General features: G+C 38.7%; 2 protein-coding genes across 2 annotated transcripts; both read left to right on the forward strand.

Annotated features, from left to right (window-relative positions):
• Window positions 1-3,663: 3,663 nt before the first annotated feature.
• LOC117660050 (vomeronasal type-2 receptor 26-like) lies at window positions 3,664-8,599 on the forward strand. The gene is made up of 4 exons (XM_087893283.1): window positions 3,664-4,095; window positions 4,629-4,856; window positions 5,450-5,576; window positions 7,701-8,599. Exons 1-4 carry the CDS (start codon window positions 3,664-3,666, stop codon window positions 8,597-8,599), a joined length of 1,686 nt encoding a protein of 561 aa, XP_087749409.1.
• A 10,415-nt stretch (window positions 8,600-19,014) lies between these two features.
• LOC148113693 (vomeronasal type-2 receptor 26-like) lies at window positions 19,015-20,375 on the forward strand. Its single transcript, XM_087893285.1, has 3 exons — window positions 19,015-19,032; window positions 19,126-19,252; window positions 19,386-20,375. Exons 1-3 carry the CDS (start codon window positions 19,015-19,017, stop codon window positions 20,282-20,284), a joined length of 1,044 nt encoding a protein of 347 aa, XP_087749411.1. The 3' UTR covers window positions 20,285-20,375.
• Window positions 20,376-21,928: the final 1,553 nt, after the last annotated feature.

Raw genomic sequence — 21,928 nt, forward strand, 5'->3', positions numbered from 1 at the left:
TTTCATCAAGTTGGGCTGGCATAACACCCCCCCCCCTTTAGATATTTTTAATTGTAAATGGATTTTAGTCGGGAGGTTTTAAATTTTGGGCAAAAATTTGTTTAATTCTTTTAAAATTTAAAATTTTCTATTGGGGTGATTTTTTATTCTAGGCTGGGCACCGCCCTGAGTCCAGCAAGAGAAGGGCGGTATAAAAATTGAATGAAATAAATAAATAAATAAATTCCAAACTGCATACCGATGTCTTGGGTGAATTCTTTTGTGTTTTCAATTAATAAATTCAGTTCAGCTTTTGTTTTACCAAACAGCTTCAAATCATCCATGTACATCAAGTGTGAGATTTTCAGTCCTTTCTTTGCAAGTTCGTATCCACAGTTCATCTTCTTCAAAATGATTGTCAGTGGTAGCATTGAGGGTATAAAAAGTAGGGGTGAAAAGGAATCACCCTGGAAAATGCTTCATTTAATTTCAACTTCACCCAGTTCTTCTTCATTAGCCATAAGTTTCGTTTTCCAGAGGTTCGTTGAAGATTCCATGAATTTTTGTATGTTGCTGCTGATGACAAAGATTTCCAGGCATTTCTTGATCCAGCTATGGAGAACTGAATGCTTTCTTATAGTTTATCCAACCCATGAACAGGTTGGTTCGTCTTTTCTTTGAGTTCTTTAGGATTAGCTTGTCAATCAGCAATTGATCCTTTGTTCCTCTTGAGTTTTTGCAGCATCCTTTCTGTTCTACAGGAAGCAAGTTATTTCTTTCCAGGTATCCATAGATTTGGTTTGCAATGATACCAGTAAGAAGCTTGTATGTTGTTGGCAAACAGGTGATTGGCCTATAGTTTCCAGGGTCCTTTCCTTTTTCTTTATCTTTTTGGATCAAAAATGTCCTTCCAGTTGTCATCCATTCATCATTTTCAGGTGGTTTTTAGGATCTGGTTCATCTGGGTTGCCAATCTTTTGTGCACACTTGTAAGTGCCTTTATCCAGAAGCCATGCAGCTCACCCGGTCCAGGTGCACTCCAGTTCTTCACTTTTCTTGACTGTCTTTGCACTATTGCTTTTGTTATTTTCACGTCTTCCATTTTATGCACTTTAATAGAGTCCTCAACCTGTTTGATCCATTTGCATTTCTGTAACGCTTCTTGTTGTTTTCCCATACATTCTTCCAGAATTTCAGAGCTTTCTCTTTATCAGGCTTTTCATTTGTTGTTACATTTTCTAAGCTCTTATAAAGCTGGTGCTGATTTGCTCTGAACTGTGAGTTTTCCTTGAACTGAGTTACTCGGTTTTCATACCTTTTAATCTTTTCAGCGATGGCAACAACCCTCTGCTTCAGCTCTTCAATTACTACCGCAATCTCCTTATTCCTCAGATTGTATCTTGCTTCCAGGCTGCTTTTGACCTGCTTGTTCTTTAGTTGACCTTGCCTTAGGTTCTTCAAGTTGCTCAAATCTCCACGTACTTTTTTGATTTTCAATTCTAATCGAATTTTCCACTTAGGCTTCTCCTTCTTGCCTCTTTGGCAAGAGGCAACCCCAGTTCTTTGGTGGTTATGACGGCTGCTGCATACATCAGTTGGTTTGTTTCGGCTAATGTAGTGGTTCGAATAGTTTGCACAGCCTCATTGACCTTTTTTAGTACATTTCTCAATTCTTTCCGGTTCACTTGGTTCAGCTTTGGCAAACGTGTTCTTTCAGCATCTTCCATTTGATGCTTCATTTTTCCAGCTAATTGAGCATTATCTGTTGGTGTTTGTTCTTCAGTGCTTCCTTGTTCTTTATCTTCATCCATTTCAGTATCCTCTTCCTCCCTTTGTTCCTCAATATGCTTTTGAGTCTACAAATCATTCTTGATGTTACTCTTCTTTGTTGATGTACTCAGACCATTAATTGCTTTCTCTTCTATTGCTATTAATTCTTCTGTAGTGAAAAAAATGTGTTTTAGGATTACATGTCGTTGGACCATTAACCTTTGTTCACTGGTGTCACAGTCCGTATGGTTCATCTTCCAAATCTGATACATTCATTTTTGAAATCCACGTTTTGCTGGCTCAGACTGATAGTAAGCTTCCATAATAGAGGTGTTTTCTTCCCTAGTCCAGATTTTTCGCTTTTTGGGTTTTTCTTCCAGTAGCTTGTCAGCTCCATGCCCTGGTTGCCTAGCAGAGGGAGCTGAGCTCTGTAACTCATTTTGCATAGAATGCTCAGGAGCCATAGCATCCAACGGAACCCTTGTTAATCCGGGTGATGGTTCAGCCGGCATAAATTTCATTTTTTTCGTATTCACCATGTTTGAATGGGTTGTGGAGCAAATTTTGTCTGGCCCTTCACCTAAGATCTGTCTGATATGGTTGCACCTGTTCAGCATAGCCCTTAGGATCACTAGAGCATGCAAGCCCTTCCACCACGACAAGGTAGAGCTCCTCCTCAGAGGGGTTGTTGTTGTTGTTGTTGTTGTTGTTGTTGTTGTTATTATTATTATTATTATTATTATTATTATTATTATTATTATTATTATTATTAAAAGGTGTGCTTAATCTATTTGCAGTGTATTAACCAAATTCTACCAACACATCCTTGCCTTGGCCTTTGCTGTGAAGGAGATCAATGAAGACCCCCAGATCTTACCTAACGTCACTCTTGGGTTCCACATCTATGACAGTTATCATAATCCAAGGATGACCTATCGCACCACTGTGGACCTCCTTTTCAAATCCCAGGAATTTATCCCTAACTACAAATGTGATAGCCAGAAGATTCTGATGGCTATCATTGGAGGATTAGGTTCTGATACATCATCTAATATAGCTGAAGTTGTAGATTTTTACAAGATTCCACAGGTTAGTATGGAGGAGATGAACAGAAAAAAATTGTACTTTGTTGTTATAGCATAGTTACTGAGATATTAGATTTGTATTAAGACTTTCTACAGACCTTAAGTTATAATACTTCGCAGTCTTTTATGAAGCTACAATGCCAATCATAGAAGTGAGTTATCTAGAGTCATTCCATTCCATACCATAGATTTGAATGTAGCACATTCTCGTCTTGTTCAAACAAATGAACTATTATAATGTGTTTGAAATAATTCCTAGAAATTCCATTCTATATTAATATTTCAAAAGAAATAGGGGAAAAATTCCTTCTTTGGATATTTTTTACAGGAAAACTAGATCCTGAAAGATCGGATTTGAGCTAATGACTCAACAGAGTCTTATTCTGCTTTATTTTAGCTGACATACGGCTCATTAGCCCAAGAGGAGTTTCAGACTAGCAAACGCTCTTCACTTTATTTCATGGTCCCAAAAGAGGACCATCAATACATTGGGATTATTCAACTGCTTCATCATTTTCGATGGTCGTGGATTGGGATTTTTACTATGGATAACAACAACGGAGAACATTTCCTACAGAAAATGCAGCCCATGCTTTCACAAACTGGAATCTGTTCATCGTTCATACAAAGGCTTTCACAACTAGTCCACTTTGAACACTATATAGAACTTTATCACATGCTCTCAGGTATTTCCACTAATTTGAGGAATAGCAATACCACCACATTTCTTGTCTATGGAGAATCGCTGACAATTATGGGGCTCAGAGCTATCATGTTTGTAGCAGATCCTGAAAACAAGCAAACTGCATCATTTAGAAAGGTGTGGATCATGACTGCACAGATTGATTTTGTGCTGTCCGGCTTTCAAATCAGTTGGGATATCCAGATGTTCCATGGGGCTCTTTCCTTCACTGTTCATTCAAGAGCAGTTGTAGGTTTCAAGGAGTTTCTTCAGACCATCAAACCTCATGCAGACTACAGAGATGGGTTTCTGCAGGATGTTTGGGAACAATCATTTGATTGTTCATTCTCAAAATCAGAATTACAAGAAATGTCCAATAGGCAGTGCCCAGTGGAAAAGAAACTGGAGGATCTTCCTGGGCTTGTGTTTGAAATGGAAATGACTAGCCAAAGCTACAGTGTCTACAATGCTGTTTATTCTGTGGCTCATGCTTTGCAAGCACTACTCATGTCGGGGTTCAATAAGAAAAATACAACGATGGGTAAAAAAACTGACCTTCCACATCTGCAGCCTTGGCAGGTATTCTCTCTGCATTGGACACTTCTTTTAGTTCAATGAGCAATTTGATCTAGAATTATCATTTGAACCTATAGAAGAAAGTCTTAATATTTTCTGCTTATGAAATCCAGTTAGGTATGAAAACCAAGAAACTACTATGTTGTTAAGTAACACAGTTAAGGGAACCTGGCTAGGTGGCTCAGTGGCTAAGACACTGAGCTTGTCAATCAGAAAGGTCGGCTGTTTGGCAGTTCGAATCTCTAGTACAGGTTTCCTGCGTGATCAGGAGGTTGGACTAGATGACTTCCAAGGTCCCTTCCATCTCTGTTACTGTTAAACTATCTTTTTAAGCTTGGCTTCCCCATGGATATTGTTTGTCAGAAGGTGGCAAAGATCATAAATGTGAAAACAGGTCATAATGTGAAAAACGGTCATAAGTCACTTTTTTTCAGTTCCATCACAACTTAAAACAGTCACCAAATAAGCTGTTGTAAATAGAGGACTACCTGTACTATCCTTTAAATTCTCTGATTCTTTCATTCTCTTTCACATAGCTCCATCCGTTTCTATATGGCATTTCTTTTAACAATTCGGCTGGAGAGAAAGTTTCCCTGAATGAAAAAGGGGAAGTAATGGGTGGATTTGATATCATCAACCTCATCACATTTCCCAATCGGTCTTTTCAAAGAGTTAGAGTCGGAAGAATAGATCCGAGTTCTCCAACAGGCAAAGAATTATTCATTGATGAAGATCTGATTGTCTGGCACCCAGCTTTTAACCAGGCATGGACTCATTTCATGGACTATATCTTGAGCTATTATGATTCCAGATTGAGGCCTTGGTCTCTTAAACCATATTGAGCAAAGCCTCTTTAGAAATCTAATTTCTATGTTTGTAAGAAAAAATGGCATACTATGAACAAATATGGCCCATGATCAAGCATTAATCAAATTGACAAAATGATCTTACAGTGTGAAAGTCAGGTTTTCTTTTTGGTCGCAATTACCTTTCAAATTATGGAAGTTGCCTTATTTCCGTAACATTTTCATCCCACATATTTATTTATTCACCTTGCCTTTTTCAAAGAGACCCTTTTCCTCATCATTGTAACTTCAACAACTTTTAAAGTTTTAATATAAATCCAGCTAGGTAATATTCACTTTACTGGGAAGTAAAGATTTATCTAGCCCAATAGAAGAGAATGATTAATAACTCGCAAATGAAGGTGTCCCAGGATAATGTTGAAGAATCTACTCTGAGACAGTCACTGGTCCACCTTTGGTCACGATGACTGTCCCAGATTAGATCCTGCAGGATTAATAAATGTTTTTTTCTAAAACCACCCTTTCAAAGAATCTTTTATGTTTATCACCAGGTACTTCCAATTTCTCTGTGTAATGACCATTGCTCCCCTGGATACTGGAAAAAGGAGATTGAAGGAAAACAATTCTGTTGCTATGACTGTGTTCCATGTCCAGAAGGGAAGATTTCAAATCAAAAGGGTAGGCTAGACATTCCAGGAAGTTTTCATAGGTTGATTTAAGCAAACAAAGAGGAGCAGTGGTTCAAGAGCTTAATGACTCTAGAGAAGGTCATTAAGCTCCAATGGTTTGAGTCCTAGCACTGTGAGGTGTGGTGAGCTTCTGTCACTCATCTCAGCTTCTGCTGATCTAGCAGTTTGAAAGCATGTTATATGCAAGTAGATCAATAGGTACCATTTCGGTGGGGAGACGAGCTGGCACTTCATGTGGACGGTTAGAATCCTGCTAGCACTGCACTTCCCATTTGCGATATCCATTTGTGACACAACTTTGGTGAAGGGACAGGGCCCCATATGATACTGCAGCAAAACCAGTGGTGAAATCTAAAATTTGTTACTATCAGTTCTGTGGGCGTGGCTTGGGGAGGAATATTGTGACTGGGTGGGCATGGCCAACATTTTTTTTTTTACTTTTAAAACCATTTTTTTCTACAACCTCTTTGGCTAAGAGGTGGTTAAAAATGCTTTTAAAAGCCTCTGACGATCCCAGCTGAGTTGCCTTATCAGCAGAGGCTTTTTTTCTTTTAAAAGCCTCTACCAATCAGACAACAAAGCTGGGATCGTCAGAGGCTTTTAAAAGCATTTTTTCTACAACCTCTTTGAAAAAATGCTTTTAAAAGCCTCTGATGATCCCAGCTGAGCTGCACGATCATCAGAGGCTTTTTTTTTTTACTTTTAAAAGCATTTTTTCTGCCGAAGAGGTTGTAAAAAAAATGCTTTTAAAAAAAAGCCTCTGATGATTGAGCAGCTCAGCTGTGCATTGGGGGGGGCAGGTATTCTTGCTACCAGTTCTCTGAACCACCTGCCTCCATTGCTACCAGATCAGGCGATCCGGTCCGAACTGGGAGCATTTCACCCCTGAGTGAAACCCTCAGTTTCCTTTCTGATGCAGAGCTAGCTCGCCCCCTTTGAAGATGTTTCTCTTCTCATCCAAGAAGCTTCTTCAACTCTGACTGGATGGTGGAGAATGGAAGGATTTATATGCCTTGGAGACAGCTGGTCATTTGCATTCTTTTAAAGAGTTGTTCAGGACACTTGGAGGTTTGTCTATGTCCTCGGGGTCACCTGAATAGTGCAAATGGTATGGAGCCTATTTGGAACTGCTGAAAGGACTGTGTTGTGGAGCTGTGCTTTCTGCACTGTGTTCCTTTCTGCCCTTTGTCCCTTCACTGTGGAAGACAGACGCAGGCTGTTGGGGATGTGTCTGTGTTGCCTGATTCTCAAACTGAAGCACACATGGAATGGATTTGCTGGAAATCCATTTACTTCCACACCATTTGAAGGGTATTCATCCCAAAGTGCACAGATAAATATCAATGGAAATTCTCAATCATTCAGGTCATGGTTCTCCCAAAGTTGCTTTTTAATGAGCAGTTGTCTTCAAGGAATATAAATCCTTCCATTCCCCACCATCCAGTCAGAGCTAAAGAAGCTTCTTGGAGGAGAAGCGAAACATATTCAAAGAAAAAACAAGAAAGTCAAGTTGCCTCTTGAAAAAGCACCTTTGGGACAACCAAAGTCAGACCTGGGAGACTGACAATCTTCATAGACAAACAGAGCTGGCAGTCTTAGGGCAGCCAAGTACTAGTCTGTATTAGCATTATAGTCTCCTGGCTATTGGAACATCACCATATACTAAATAAATAAGTAAATTTAAGCAAACTGTAATACACTACCTTAGTATACAAATAACTAATACTTTTAGTTATTAGTGAATATTCATTTTTATAGCTGTGACTCACAATCTGTTGTTCAGGTCATTACACTCTGTTACTAGAGACTTACTTAGATATCTCTTCATCGTTTTCTTTTCCACGTTTTGGAAAAAAAGTCCAAATGGCCTACATTGCAATAAAGTTTAAAATGATTAAAAAAAGATTCCATTTCAAAGAATAATATTCCTTCCATATCTGCTTCGTTTTAAGCCAATCCTAAATTTTCCATTTGAGGAAAATTTTCATAGAAACATGATCCATCTGATAACCAGTGGAAAGAGTTCAAAAGGAACAACAAATGTCACCTGTTCAGAGGGCAATGTGAATAATATGGAAGGCCTAGATGACAAATTGCTTGATTTTCCTTTCAGATATGGATGACTGTTTCAAATGTTCAGAAGATCATTGTCCAAATGAAGAAAAGAATGGATGTATCCTGAAAGTGGTGATGTTTCTAACTTTTGAAGAAACATTGGGAATCGGTTTAGCTTCAGCTGCTCTTTGTTTCTTCTTCTTGACATCTTGGGCAGTTGGAATTTTTATTAAGCACAGGGATACTCCCATTGTCAAAGCCAATAACCGGTCCCTCACCTACACCCTCCTGGTCTCTCTTCTGCTCTGTTTTCTCTCCTCTTTGTTGTTCCTCAGCCAACCTGGCAAAGTGACCTGCCTACTCCGACAACCAACTTTTGGCATCACCTTCTCAGTGGCCATTTCTAGTGTTCTGGCTAAAACTATCACCGTGGTTGTGGCTTTCATGGCCACTAAACCTGGTTCTCAGATGAGAAAGTGGGTGGGGAAAAGATTGGCTTTTTCTATTGTCCTCTCATGTTCTCTGTTACAAGTATGCATTTGTATTCTTTGGTTGACAACATCTCCCCCATTCCCTGAGTTGGACATGCACTCAGAGCTCCAAGAAATGATTTTACAGTGCAATGAGGGATTAGCTTCATTCTTCTACTGTGTGTTGGGCTACATGGGTATCTTGGCCATCGCCAGCTTTATTGTGGCTTTTCTTGCTCGTAAGTTACCTGACAGCTTTAATGAAGCCAAGTTCATCACTTTCAGCATGTTGGCCTTTTGCAGTGTGTGGATCTCCTTCTTTCCAGCCTATCTGAGCACAAAAGGCAAAGCTATGGTAGCTGTGGAGGTCTTCTCCATCTTGTCCTCCAGTGCTGCGTTACTGGGATGCATATTCCTACCAAAATGCTATATCATTGTTTTGCGACCTGACCTCAACAACAGGAAGCAACTCACAAAGAGAAATTAGTATATCATGTGTTCTTTCTGGCTCCCCTAATTAAAAGATCAAAGGTGGTTTGTATGCAATTTCAGGGAAAGAACCTGATATTTGGTGCCTTTGCAATTTATACTCTTTCTTTCACTGAGGTTTCTCTATAATTTCTAGATTTAAAGGGATTCTAGCCTGGTCTAGTGGTTAAGGAACTTCAATAGAAAGCAAGGGACCATGAGTTCAAGCCCTGCCTTGGCCCTGAAAGCCAGCTGGATAACTTTGGACCAAACACTGTTTTTCAGACCAGTATACCTCAAAGGGTTGTTGCTATGTGGAAAAAATAAAAGGGACGGTATATTGGATATGTTTGCTGCTTTTGGATGTTTGTAAAAATAATAAAGTGATATATATTGTAAAAAAATAATAATAATAAATGAAATGAAATACTAAAATGAAATGAAATAATAAAATAAAATAATATAAAATATAGAATAATGTAATAAAATAAAACAAACCTGCTATGGCGAGTGAAAGGGATTGAAAGGTGTAAAATGTACGATGACATCATTAACTAAATTCCACCCAGTTTTTAAATGCATAATGAGCTGCACAAAAGGATGTCATTTCCATGCCATAAAGAGTACCTTTACTCACTTCCTGCCTGGCTCCGCAGCTTTGAAGACGCTCTTTTTTGAGCGCCCGTTCTCTGGTTCCGTAAAAGCCCCAGAACAACCGAAAAACTGCTGTCTGGAGGCTTGGAACCCTCTCCCCGGGCAAAGGGGAGAGACAAGAGTCGACAGGCAGAGGTAGAGTCCCCCAAGTGCGCTAGGAGAAATCCAGGGGTTCAAAGGGTGTGGGCTCCCTATTGAAGCCTGTCAAGCCACTCCGGACCAGAAACGACTCCGCTGAAGCGGAGCTAGAAGCTGCGACCAGAATCTGCAGAAAATCAACAGGGGGGATTTTTAACATCTTTACTTCGATCGCAGACGGAGCAAATCAGGAGAAAACAAAAGGAAATTTGCAAGTAACACTTTAACTCCGCTTTAATATGCAGAAAATGGCGCCTGAGGGCGTGAGGAAGAAACTACCAGGGGAAGTGCTCGTTAAGGCTTGTTAACACTTTACAGCTACTGGATTACACCCTAAGAGAAAGAGAAAGTTTTAAATGGAAGCGGCCAGGAAAAGAATTTGGTTCTGATTTTAACTAAAATCTGGTCTTTATACTGTGTGGGAAAAAGTTGAATTGTTGTCCTGATAGCTGGATAAATACAAAGTAGCTGAAATATGGCTGACAACAGGGCTGGTGAATCAGCAAATTCCCAAGCCGTGACTGTCCAGGCTTTTCAAGAACTTTTAGACTTTTTTACCTCAGCCCTGCTGAATACAATCGAAAGGGCTTTTTCAAAAAATAGCTTGGGAAATTATAAGCTGGAAATTATTCAGAAGAATTTGTTTTTGGAAGATCAGGAAATGGACAGGATTAAGAGATTGGCTGGTACAGCTGAAACAAAGGTTTTGGTGGATGTTTCCATTCCAATGACAGAAAAGCAACAAATGGTTTCTTTATTGCAAGCTGACAATCTTTATGGCAACAAATTTTGGCTATATGGACAAAGAAATGGATTGAATGATTATACAAACCAGAAGAGACGAGATGAGGATTTTAAGTTAGAAAATCTGACTTCAAGAAGAGAACGAGTATTTCAGAAACATCAACCTCAAATCACTATTTTAAAAGTTTCCAAAATAAAACTGGGGGGATTGTTGAAAGAATTTATTAAAAAAAAGGATTGGAAAAAATACAAAAAGAAGTGAAGAACAGAAGATTAAGAAAGATATTCTCCTGTGGATTTTGAAATTGGCAACGGGCAAATATGTGTTTTAATGGTATTAAAAGATTTTTAAAATGTTTAACATAAGGTTATATTATTCTACAAGATATATGAGATAAATTATATAAGCTTTTAGGATGTCTAACCCTTTGAAGTGAAGAGGATTAATGTTAAACTCAGAATTTTATTGTAAACTGATAATTAGTTTTGGATAATTAAGGGTTGTTCTTTTAAAAAGTTAGAGGTATTAAGACGGTTAATTGAAAAATTGAAAGATACCCTCCTATAGATTCTGAAATTTATATTTGGTAAATAAGTGTTTTAAAGGTATTAAGAGATTTTTAAAATGCTTAACATTAGACTACATTATTTTAAAAGATATATGAGATAAAATGTGCAAGATTTTAAGATGAAAATTTTTTTTCTGGTATAGAAATGGAATTTATTCATGATTTTTATTGTTTGTAAAACTCCTAAAGTATCGGATTATGCATTAAGAAAAAGGTTTTTTTTTCTTTTTTTTCTATATAAGTAGGAAGAATGAATTTAATTTAATTGGTATTGAGAATTTATAAAAGGGAGGTTGTTGAATTGGAGCAAAGGGAGTTAAAGAACATGTGGGAGCTTTGAACTTTATAATTTGTTAGTTTATTTTAGCATATGTTTGTTAGATGCTATACCCTATTTTTGCTCTGGGAAGTCAGGGGTGGGGTGGGGAGGGGGGGATAAGGCGGGGGGGGGGAAGTGATGAATAGAGAAATGTTTTAGCAGAAGAAAGTGTATTCTAGAATATAGGAGTTGCCCAGATACTAAAGGAGGAAAATATTTCACAGCAAAGAAGTTAGAAAGGAGAGAGGAGGAGGGGGAGGAAGAGGAGAGGGAGGGAGAGGAATGGAAGAAAGGAGAGGAGGAAGGGAAGGGGACAGGAGTAGGAGTGAAGGCGAGAAGGGGGAAAAGAAGAGAGAAGTGGGGGAAAGGGAAAGGAAGTAGGATGAGGTGGGAGAAGAGGTAGGAGGGAAGAGGAGGGAGGGATGGGAAAGAAAGGAGGAGGAGAAGAAGGTTTGTTGTGGAATGAGGGAAGAAGGAGAAGAGCAACTCCGAATATAACTAAAATGTTTTATTTTAATGCTTTCTTTAAGGGAAACATGTATATAGAGGATTTCTTATGTATAAGAAAATGTATAATTTATGTGGGGAAGGGGAAGGGTGGGGGGAGAAAATTGTATTTCTTATAAAACTTTTTAATAAAAAAAAAAGAGTACCTTTACTGTTTTATGTTTGATTATAATTTATTATAAATAGATAGGTAGCTCGATATCCAGATATCCAGAGAGAGAGAGAGGAGGGAGGATGAGAGGGAGGGAGGGAGGAGAGGGAGAAGAGTAGAAAAAACGAGATAGAGAGATGGACGTTCAGACCTACAGACATACAGACGTACAGATGTACAGACACATTGATTCTATGCACAGGACAAGTAGCCCAAATTATAATGAAAGTGCAACCCTAATTCAGATAGAAATTAGTTACTCTACTTCTCTGCAAGTGATGCTTCCTCTGTTCTCATCATTGGTGGCATGATGTCCCACATAGTTTATCAGTTTTACAAACTGAAATTTAAGAAAAATCCCCGAATAAACCTTATGACATACATTGGAAGGAGTTTTATTCATTCATTCATTTATTCACACATTTAAGAGAATGCATATGGCCACCCAATCCCTTTCAGGGTCCCTGAGATGGTCAAAAAGATAAAACCCCAATATACAAAGAATAAAAACACACTGCTGGGGACAATGATCAATTCGTTGAGCCACTTCATAGGTTCCAACCCATTCTGGGTTCCACAGGCCTATTGTCAAAACCAGGACTTTTCAAAAGAGGGTCAAAGTGGGGACCAATCTAATCTCAGTGTGGACGATGTTTCAGAGGGAGGGAGCCATCACAAAGAAGACACTTCTTCTGGGTCCCACCAGATGCCCTGATTTAAGAGAGAGGACCCACAACTTTCCCTGCCTCCCTGTTTCATTGGATCACATGGATGGGATCAGGAAGAGACAGTTCTTCAAATAACCTGGTCCCAAGCCATGTAGAGCTTAAAGGTGACAACCAGCACCTTGAATTGTACCCAGAAGCAAATTCTCAGCAATTGCAACTCCTACAGGACAGGTGACACAACTGGGTCTGCAGAAAACCATACGGGTGGCTGAATCTGGAAACAATTGAAGTTTATGGATACTTTTAAAGGACAGCCCCATGTAGAGTCCCATGTAGAGCTGATGATCCCATAATTGGTGTCCCACTTATGAATTTATCACTTTTATGAATTGAAATTTAAGGAACATCCTTGTATAAAGCCTTATGACTTCCCATTGTAAAAGGTGTTTTTTTATTCCTTATATAAAATTTGCCAGTTCCCCCACAATATCTTATATGAGTAAAAGATGTTCCAGGAAAAAATTGGCTTCATTTTTAATCTATAACTTCTCTATTTTTGAAATGTTTCTAATTGTAAGAAAAGAAGTAATATTCTTTAGAATATGTTAAAGCAGGGGTGTCAAACTAAATTTCATTGAGGGCCACATCAGGGCTTTGGTTGATCTCAGGGGGCTGGCTGGGTATAGCCAACTGAGTGGGTGTGGCCAACTGAGTGGGTGTGGCCAACTGAGTGGGTGTGGCCAACTGGGTGGGCATGGCCAAACTGCTGGCATGTTTCTAGTTTGCTTTGGGTAGACCGGGCCGAAGTCAAGCAGGCCAGCCCTTACATTTTCCAGGCTGGCCCCATGGGCAGTGGTGGGTTCCTCCCAGTTCCACCCGGTTACGCCGAGCTGGTAGTGGTGACAATGTGACATCACCAAACCAGTTCTGCCCCCCCGCCACCCCACGTTATTTTTACCTTTTGTTTGGCCCCACCCCCAATCTATTGCTGCCTCCTGAGTCCCAGCTGATGGGCTATAAGAAAAAAAACTGTTTAAACTGTTGCTGCAGGGCTTCAAAGCTGATCAATGTTAAAAGGCAGTATGGTGTTGGACCGATGCCTCCAGAAACAAATGAGTAGACCTGTGCCTGTAAAAATAAATGGTTAGACCAGTGCCTCGAAAAACAAATGAGTAGACCGGTACAGCTCTGCAAGCAGTTAAATTACTGGTAGACCAGTAATTCTGATAAATCCTAAAGATTTAGCACACCCACAAAATAAGCCACGCCCACAGAACTGGAAGTAAAAAATATTAGAACCCACCCTGCCCGTGGGCCAGATCTGACCACATCACAGGCCGGATCTGTACCACAGGCCTTGTGTTGACACCCCTGTGTTAAAGTGTTTGACAGAGAATGTATGAAATTTTGGTGCAAGAATTTTTTTTGAAGCGTTTTAGAGAGCTTAGGCTCACTTTTTAAAAAATGTTCGGCATAGTTCCTCCTCAGAAAACATACCTACAATTAATGACTGATTCCTGCTGGATTTGTTCATATTTGATTTTGTGTAAAATTAGCAGAAAAGAAATGTGTCATCTTGAAAAAAAAAGCCTTGTGTTTATTTCTACAATTATAACAATTAAATATAAATTGTCTTGCATATGTCCCTTATATTACTTTTGTTGGCATTTGCTCATTAAAAAAAATAGCTGAATAACTACTCATTATCAAAATAAAATAATTATATCCTAGAGGAATTACTATAGGCCAAAACATCAAAGGCTTCCCAGAAGGCTATTGAAATTCAATAATAATGAAGGTTTCTGTTTGGCTATGAAATAAGTCTTGAAGCACAGAGAGTTTGGTACAAGGGGTAGTAATTTCTCTGTCAGATTCATTGCTTCAAGTATCCACCCTCTGTTCTCTTCTGCCAGAGTATTTCTTCAAATCCTTGTAATATTCAAGATAAAAATTTATACTCACGTGGATCTTCAAACAGAAAATGATAGATTTTCTCATTAGATGTATTCTCAAACATAATCCTTAGATCTACCTTTAGATGAAGTATTGGATTATATATGCTTCCCTACGGGTAGGATGGAAGGCAAAACATTTTTTACAATAACCAGGTCATCAAGATGTTCCTTCTGATGCTTTTGGTGCATACAGTAGGTACTCTGAGCTGCCCTGCAAGTGATGCTTTCCTTGTTCCACATGAGTGGTACCAGCCTGGAGACCTCATCATTGGTGGAATGGCATCTCACATGGGTTACCACTTTTATAAATTTAAATTTAGTGAAAATCCTTCTGTAATTCCTTATGAAGTACCAGTGTAAGGATTTTACTTTCTTTATCTAATCTTATGCAGACTTTCAAAACTCTTTTATATGAATAAAAGCTGTTTGTGCATACATGTAGTGTTTTTAACATAATCTATGCCTTGTCTTTCTTTCAACTGTATCTAGTTATCACAGAAGAAATAACCTTCTTTACATTCTTTTAAAGTGTTTCACATGAAATGTACAAAATTTCAGATCAAGAAGCCTCTATTTGAACGTTTATTGGGATAACAATATTTTTTATAAAGGTTTGGCACTATCTCTCCTCACAAAACCTATATGCAGTAAATGAGTGATACCTCCAGAATCTGTTCATATATCATTTTCTGAAAATCTGATAGAAAATAAATATAGTACTTGGAAAAAAGTCACTACTTGTATTTGTTGCAGTAGATATTTGTTGGAAGTCCTGGGAATGCTGTTTAAAATAAATCTGAGCTCTGTATGAATTATTAGGCATTGTACCAAAGCTGTAATCTTCCTACTACTGTCAGAGAAAAAAAAGTTTGTGATTCATATAGAAATGATGTCACCGTATAAGGTTGTAAAATTATTTTTTTCAATGGGGGGATTTAACCTATTTGCAGTGTATTCACCAAATTTCATCAACATGTCCTTGCCTTGGCCTTTGCTATGAAGGAGATCAATGAGGACTCCCAGATCTTGCCTAACATCACTCTTGGGTTCCACATCTATGACACTTACCTCAATGCAAGGATGACCTATCGCACCACTCTGGACCTGTTTTTCAAATCCCAGGAATTTGTCCCTAACTACAAATGTGATAGCCAGAAGAATCTCATGACTATCATTGGGGGACTGGATTTCACATCATCATTGCTTATTGCTGAAATTATAAGTTTCTTCAAGATTCCACAAGTAAGTTGTGAAAGAATTAAATAGAAAAATTCTATATTGTGGTGCCATTATTCTTATTGAATAATTAAGAAGCATTAAAATTTAGTCTCAAGCTTGTGTTAAGATGTTCTTTTTTTTTTTTAATTTGATTTATATGCCGCCCTTCTCCGAAGACTCAGGGCGGCTTACAATGTGCTCAGCAATAGCCTTCATCCTTTTGTATATTTATACAAAGTCAGCTTATTGCCCCCACAACTGGGTCCTCAATTTACCTACCTTAGAAAGGATGGAAGGCTGAGTCAACCTTGAGCCTTGGCGAGATTCAAACCCTGCAGTAATTGCAGGCAGCTGGTCTTAATAACCAGCTTAATAACAGGGTGCCTTAAACCCCTGTACTACCAAGGCTCTTCCTGGCTTAAGGTCTATTAGTTAGCATAATTTTGAAACTACTATGCCAAATACTGAAAGTATGAATCCATAGACATTCCATACCAGAGGGAAGATTTGAACTCTTTGCTTCTATGAAAAGAATTGATTGGTTGAGTTTATATCATCATATGTGTTCGAAATAATTCCAAGAAATTCCTTTCCATATTAATACCTAGAAGAATTTCAGGGAAATAATTCCTTCATTGGATATATTTTATATGAAACTAGGCAGGACAATGAGATTTAATCTAACAAGTCAAGAGAATACTATTCCACTTTCTTGCAGCTCACATACGGCTCATTAGCCCAAGAAGAATTCCAGACCAGTAAGCTCTCTTCACTTTATTTCATGATCCCAAAAGAGGACCATCAGTACATTGGGATTATCCAACTGCTTCACTATTTCAAGTGGACATGGATTGGGATTTTTGCTGTTGATAACAATGATGGAGAAAATTTCTTACAGAAAATGCAGCCCTTACTTTCAGAGAACAGAATCTGCTCATCATTCATAGAAAGACTTTCACAACTGGTCCACTTGGAAAATTTACCAGAAGCTTTTCAAACAATCTCAATTATTTCCATTCATTTGATGAATAGCAAAGCCAATGCAATTCTTGTCTATGGAGAATCATTGACAATTATGTGGCTAAGATTTGCAGTGTTTCCAGTAAATCCTGACACCAAGAAAATTACATTATTTAGAAAAGTGTGGATCATGACTGCACAGATTGATTTCATATTGTCAGGATTTCAAATCAACTGGGACCTCCAGATGTTCCATGGGGCAATTTCCTTCACTGTTCATTCAACAGAAGTTGTAGGTTTCAAGGAATTTCTTCAGACCATCAATCCACTTTCAGTCTCCAGAGATGGGTTTCTGCAGGACGTTTGGGAGCAAGCATTTGATTGTTCATTTCCAAAACCAGGGTTACAAGAAATGCACAGTAGGCAATGCACTGGGGAGATGCAGTTGGAGGATCTTCCTGGGCCTTTGTTTGAAATGGAAATGACCGGCCAAAGCTACAGTATCTACAATGCTGTTTATTCTGTGGCTCATGCTTTGCAGGATCTATACATGTTGGGGTTCAATAGGAAGACAACTACGATGCGTAAAAAAACTGATCTTCCAAATCTGCAGGCTTGGCAGGTATTTCCTTTGCATTGGACAGTTCTTTTATTTCAATGAGCAGCTTGACATAAAATGATTTTTTGAACCCAATGTGGAAAGTCTTAATATTTTCTGCACATTGAATCAAGTATAAGAAACAACATAGAAATAAGACAGAATTTCCGGACAATGAGAACAATGAATTAGTGGAACAGCTTGCCTTTAGAGGTTGTGTTTGCTCCATCACTGAAGATTTTTATGAAGATACTGGACAGCCATTTCTGTGAAATGATATAGGGTCATCTCCTTGAGTAGAGTGTTAAGTAGAAGATTTTCAAGATTCCTTGCAACTTTGTTATAGTGTGCTCTTTAAAATAGATACAGAAAACTCATTTCTCTTGTTATTCTGTTTTCCTATTACGCTGTCATTTTGTTATTCTTATCATCCAGAAGCTACTATATAAATTATGGTTTAAGTGTCAGTAGGAGTTATTAAGTAAATCATCATAGCTTGCACAATAAGACATAGTTAAAATGATAATTTAGATTACTTTTCATTGTCTCTTCCAAGAACTTTCTCTGTGGCTCATGAAATTTTCATGTCTCTATCAGAAACCTCCATGAGCCACGGTGGTGCAGTGGTTAGAGTGCAGTACTGCAGGCTACTTCTGCTGACTGCCAGCTGCCTGCAATTTGGCAGTTGAAATGTCACCAGGCTCAAGGTTGACTCAGCCTTCCATCCTTCCGAGGTGGGTAAAGTGAGGACCCAGATTGTTGGGGGCAATATGCTGATTCTGTAAAACCACTTAGAGAGGGCTGTAAAACTCTGTAAAGTGGTATATAAGTCTAAGTGCTATTGCTATCAGAGTTTTACAGAAGTAAAATAAAAGTGGTCCTTTTTACATGTGGCATCCATATTATGAAACAAACCTGTGTTCACAATAATGTCTTCCTCTCATCTATGTGTCAAAGAATACTTGAGTCTCAGGTTCTAAAATCTGGTGAAAGGAAGTTAGTCAAACCTTGAGACTCTCAAACAGCTTTCTGTCAACGAGGAAAGATTATATATGCTCTATCTTGAATTAATTGTTTAAGTAGTGCACCTAAAACATAATTGAAGAAAGTTACATAATTCCCAAAGCCTAATTTCATTCTACTTCATGCTTACCTTTTCTTAATATAATATCAAATAAACAATAGAGTGGACATATACATTTCCATGCGATATTGATGATCAAATTTCTAAGTGTACATATTCAATAATAGTTATTGGACTATGAAAAATTATTGAATGAAACTTGATTATGATGTTCTCTTTTTTATTATATTGTTTTCAATTCCCTCTCTCTTCTATTCTCTTTCAATTAGCTCCATTCATTTCTTCAAGGCATTTCTTTCAACAATTCAGCTGGGGAGAGAGTGTTCCTGAATGAGAAAGGGGAAGCAACAGGTGGATTCGACATCACCAACTTGATCACTTTTCCAAACAGATCCTTTCAGAGAGTTAAAGTTGGAAAGATGGATCTCAAGGCACCAAAGGGGAAGGAATTACTCATTGGTGAAGATGTGATTATCTGGCACCCAGCTTTTAACCAGGTATCGAATTATTGAATCAAAAATGCCTTAATCCATTACGATCCCATAATGAATGTACTCTCTTTAGAAGTCTAATTTCTGTTTCTTTTAAATAAACAATGGCATATTCTTTTAAATGTTGTTGATGATCAAGAATTTCACAAATTGACAAAATGATATTATGATGTAAAAGCCATGTTTGCATATTTGGTTTCCAGTTCTGTTTGAAATCATACGAGTGGACATGTTTCCATGAGATTGTCACCATGTGTAATTATTTACTCACCTTGACCCTCAAACAGGACCATTTGTACATTATTCTGATTAGTAAATTGTGAAAAAATTTACTTTGTTGATAAGTAAACAAATTTACTTAATTTGTTGATAAAGTCGATGAACTCAGTAGACTTTGTGAGAGTCAAAAATAATTTTCCTCCATAAAGGAAAACATCACAAACTCTTTTACATTTCTCCTTTTTCAAAACCTTTTATGATTATCAACAGGTTCCTCCACTTTCTCGATGCAATGACCCTTGTTTCTCTGGATCCTTGAAGAAAAGGATTGAGGGAAATCAATTCTGCTGCTATGACTGTGTTCCATGCCCAGAAGGGAAGATTTCAGATCAAAATGGTAGGTTACGCATTCTACCAATTTTCTTTGAACTTAAGAAATCTTTAATATACCAATTTAGATTGCATAATATTAAGTGAGTTTCAATGGTCTAGAATTATTACAATAACAAATTCCTTGATTTTTCTTCCAGATATGGATGACTGTTTTGAATGTTCAGAAGATCATTATCCAAATGAAGAAAAGAATGGATGTATCCTGAAACTGGTGGTGTTTCTAACTTTTGAAGAAACATTAGGAATCAGTTTAGCTTCACTTGCTCTTTGTTTCTTCTTCTTGACATCTTGGGCACTTGGAACTTTTATTAAGCACAGGGATACTCCCATTGTCAAAGCCAATAACAGGTTCCTCACCTACATCCTCCTGGTCTCTCTTCAGCTCTGTTTTCTCTCCTCTTTCTTCTTCCTCAGCCAACCTGGCAATGTGACTTGCTTTGCCCGACAGTCAATGTTTGGTGTCACTTTCTCAGTGGCCATTTCTAGTGTACTGGCCAAAACCATCACTGTGGTTGTGGCTTTCATGTCCACTAAACCAGGATCTCAGATGAGGAGATGGGTGGGGAAAAGATTGGCTCTTTCTACTGTCCTTTCCTGCTCTTTCTTTCAAGTATGTATCTGTATTCTTTGGTTGTCAACATCTCCCCCATTCCCTGAATTGGACATGAACTCAGAGTCCCCAGAAATGATTTTACAGTGCAATGAGGGGTCAGTTTTCTTCTTCTACTGTGTCTTGGGCTACATGGGTATCTTGGCCATTGCCAGCTTTATTGTGGCTTTCCTTGCCCGTAAGTTACCTGACAGCTTTAATGAAGCCAAGTTTATCACCTTCAGCATGTTGGCCTTTTGCAGCGTATGGATCTCCTTCTTTCCAGCCTATCTGAGCACAAAAGGCAAAGCTATGGTAGCTGTGGAGGTCTTCTCCATCTTGGCCTCCAGTGCTGCTTTACTGGGATGCATATTCCTGCCAAAATGCTACATCATTGTTTTCAGGCCTGATCTAAACCAAAGGGAACAACTGACAAAGAGAAATTAGTACACCATGTGATCTCCTTTGCTCAAAGAAATTGCTGACAAAAAAGAAGGGAAAGATTGTTGTCTACAGGGTATATATTAAAAGAAATTCTTTCAAAAGAGGATTTGTGGTGGATTATTGTTAACACTGATGTTAACTTGATTTCATTGAGGGCCATGATAGCTGTGGAGGTCTTCTCCATCTTGTCCTCCAGCACTGCATTATTGGGATGCATATTTTTGCCAAAATGCTACATCATTGTTTTGCGGCCTGATCTAAACCAACGGGAACAACTTATAAAAAGAACGTAGGGCATCAGGTGTTCTTTCTGGCTATGGATATGATTAACAAAAAAGAGTAGAGAGCTGCTAACTACAGGAAATTATAGATGTCATTGTTTCTGTCAAACAAGATTTTATGTAGGATTTGGATTATCTCTGATCATCCATCAGAGATGGCTTTCCATCAGTGAGCAGAGACCAAAGGCTCCCAACTCCCACCTCTGAGCATGCAGACTCAGCCTGTGAAGGTATAGTTAGTCCTGACCAAACACAGAGCAATCTGGTAGGGCTAGTTAGGGCTGAAAAAAAGCTTCTAAAGAATAGCTGAGAGTCGGAGCAAAGCATGGTGATCGCTTCACTCACTAGCACCTCATTAAAGCACAGAGTCGAGGGAGCAGGCAAAGCTGGGAAGTGTGCTCCCTAGTTTCTCGTTAGTGCCTCGTTAGGGCTGAAAAAAAGTTTTGAAAAAGCTACATTGAGAGTATAAGACACACCCAAATTTTCAGCCTCTTTTAGGGAGGGAAAGGTGCATCTTATACTCTGAAAAATACGGTATCTCTTGAATCACAGAGAATTGGACACAAGGGGGAAAATCGGCCAATTGGATTCATTGCTATAGGGAGCTTTCTGCCAGAATGTCTATTCACAAATCAAGATTTGAATTGGCACTCACATAGATTTTTAAATAGATACTGATGGATTTTTGTCACTAAGTGCACTCTGAGGCATAAACCTTAGCTCAATCATTGGAAAAAACATTGGATTACTTTCCTATACGGGTGAAATCAGTAATGGGTTGCTCCCGGTTCGGTCCGGTTCTTGCAAACCAGTAGTAATGGTGGCGGGACGCTCTGCCCACCCACCCGGATGTCATCATGAAGGATCTGCGCATGTGCAGAAGCATGTGTGCATGCGCACTCCCATTGCGAACTGGTAGCAGAGGTAAATAGAAACCACCCCTGGGTGAAATCCAGCAGGTTCTGACAGAACCGGTGGCGGAAATTTTCAGCAGTTTGCAGAACTGGCAAATACCACCTCGCTGGCCCCAGAGTGGGGTGGGAATGGAGATTTTGCAATCCTCCTTTCCCTAGGAATGGGGACGGATTAGAGATTTTGCAATATCCTTCCCTTGCCATGCCAACCAAGCCACACCCACAAGCCATACCATGCCCACCAAGCTCCGCGCACAGAACCAGTAGTAAAAACATTTGAATTTCACCACTGCTTTCCTATAATTTGATAAAAGAGATGGACATTTTCGCTGTAACTAAAGAGTGAAAATGTTCCTTCTGATATTCTTGGGGCACAAACAAATACCCCTGAGCTGCCCTACAAGAGATGCTTTCCTTGTTTCACATTAGTGGTACCAGCCTGGTGACTTTAT

Source organism: Pantherophis guttatus, chromosome 4, assembly GCF_059756535.1.
Source record: "Pantherophis guttatus breed Tessera chromosome 4, ASM5975653v1, whole genome shotgun sequence".
Lineage (NCBI taxonomy): Eukaryota > Metazoa > Chordata > Lepidosauria > Squamata > Colubridae > Pantherophis > Pantherophis guttatus.

What these genes read in the sequence shown, in the direction of transcription:
- LOC117660050 (XM_087893283.1), top strand. Translation starts at nt 3,664, where the DNA reads ATGACTGCACAGATTGATTTTGTGCTGTCCGGCTTTCAAATCAGTTGG. An exon ending in CACATCTGCAGCCTTGGCAG is followed by an intron (nt 4,096 to 4,628) that starts GTATTCTCTCTG and finishes TCTTTCACATAG; the next exon opens with CTCCATCCGTTTCTATATGG. An exon ending in GAAGATTTCAAATCAAAAGG is followed by an intron (nt 5,577 to 7,700) that starts GTAGGCTAGACA and finishes TTTTCCTTTCAG; the next exon opens with ATATGGATGACTGTTTCAAA.
- LOC148113693 (XM_087893285.1), top strand. An exon ending in GAAGATTTCAGATCAAAATG is followed by an intron (nt 19,253 to 19,385) that starts GTAGGTTACGCA and finishes TTTTTCTTCCAG; the next exon opens with ATATGGATGACTGTTTTGAA.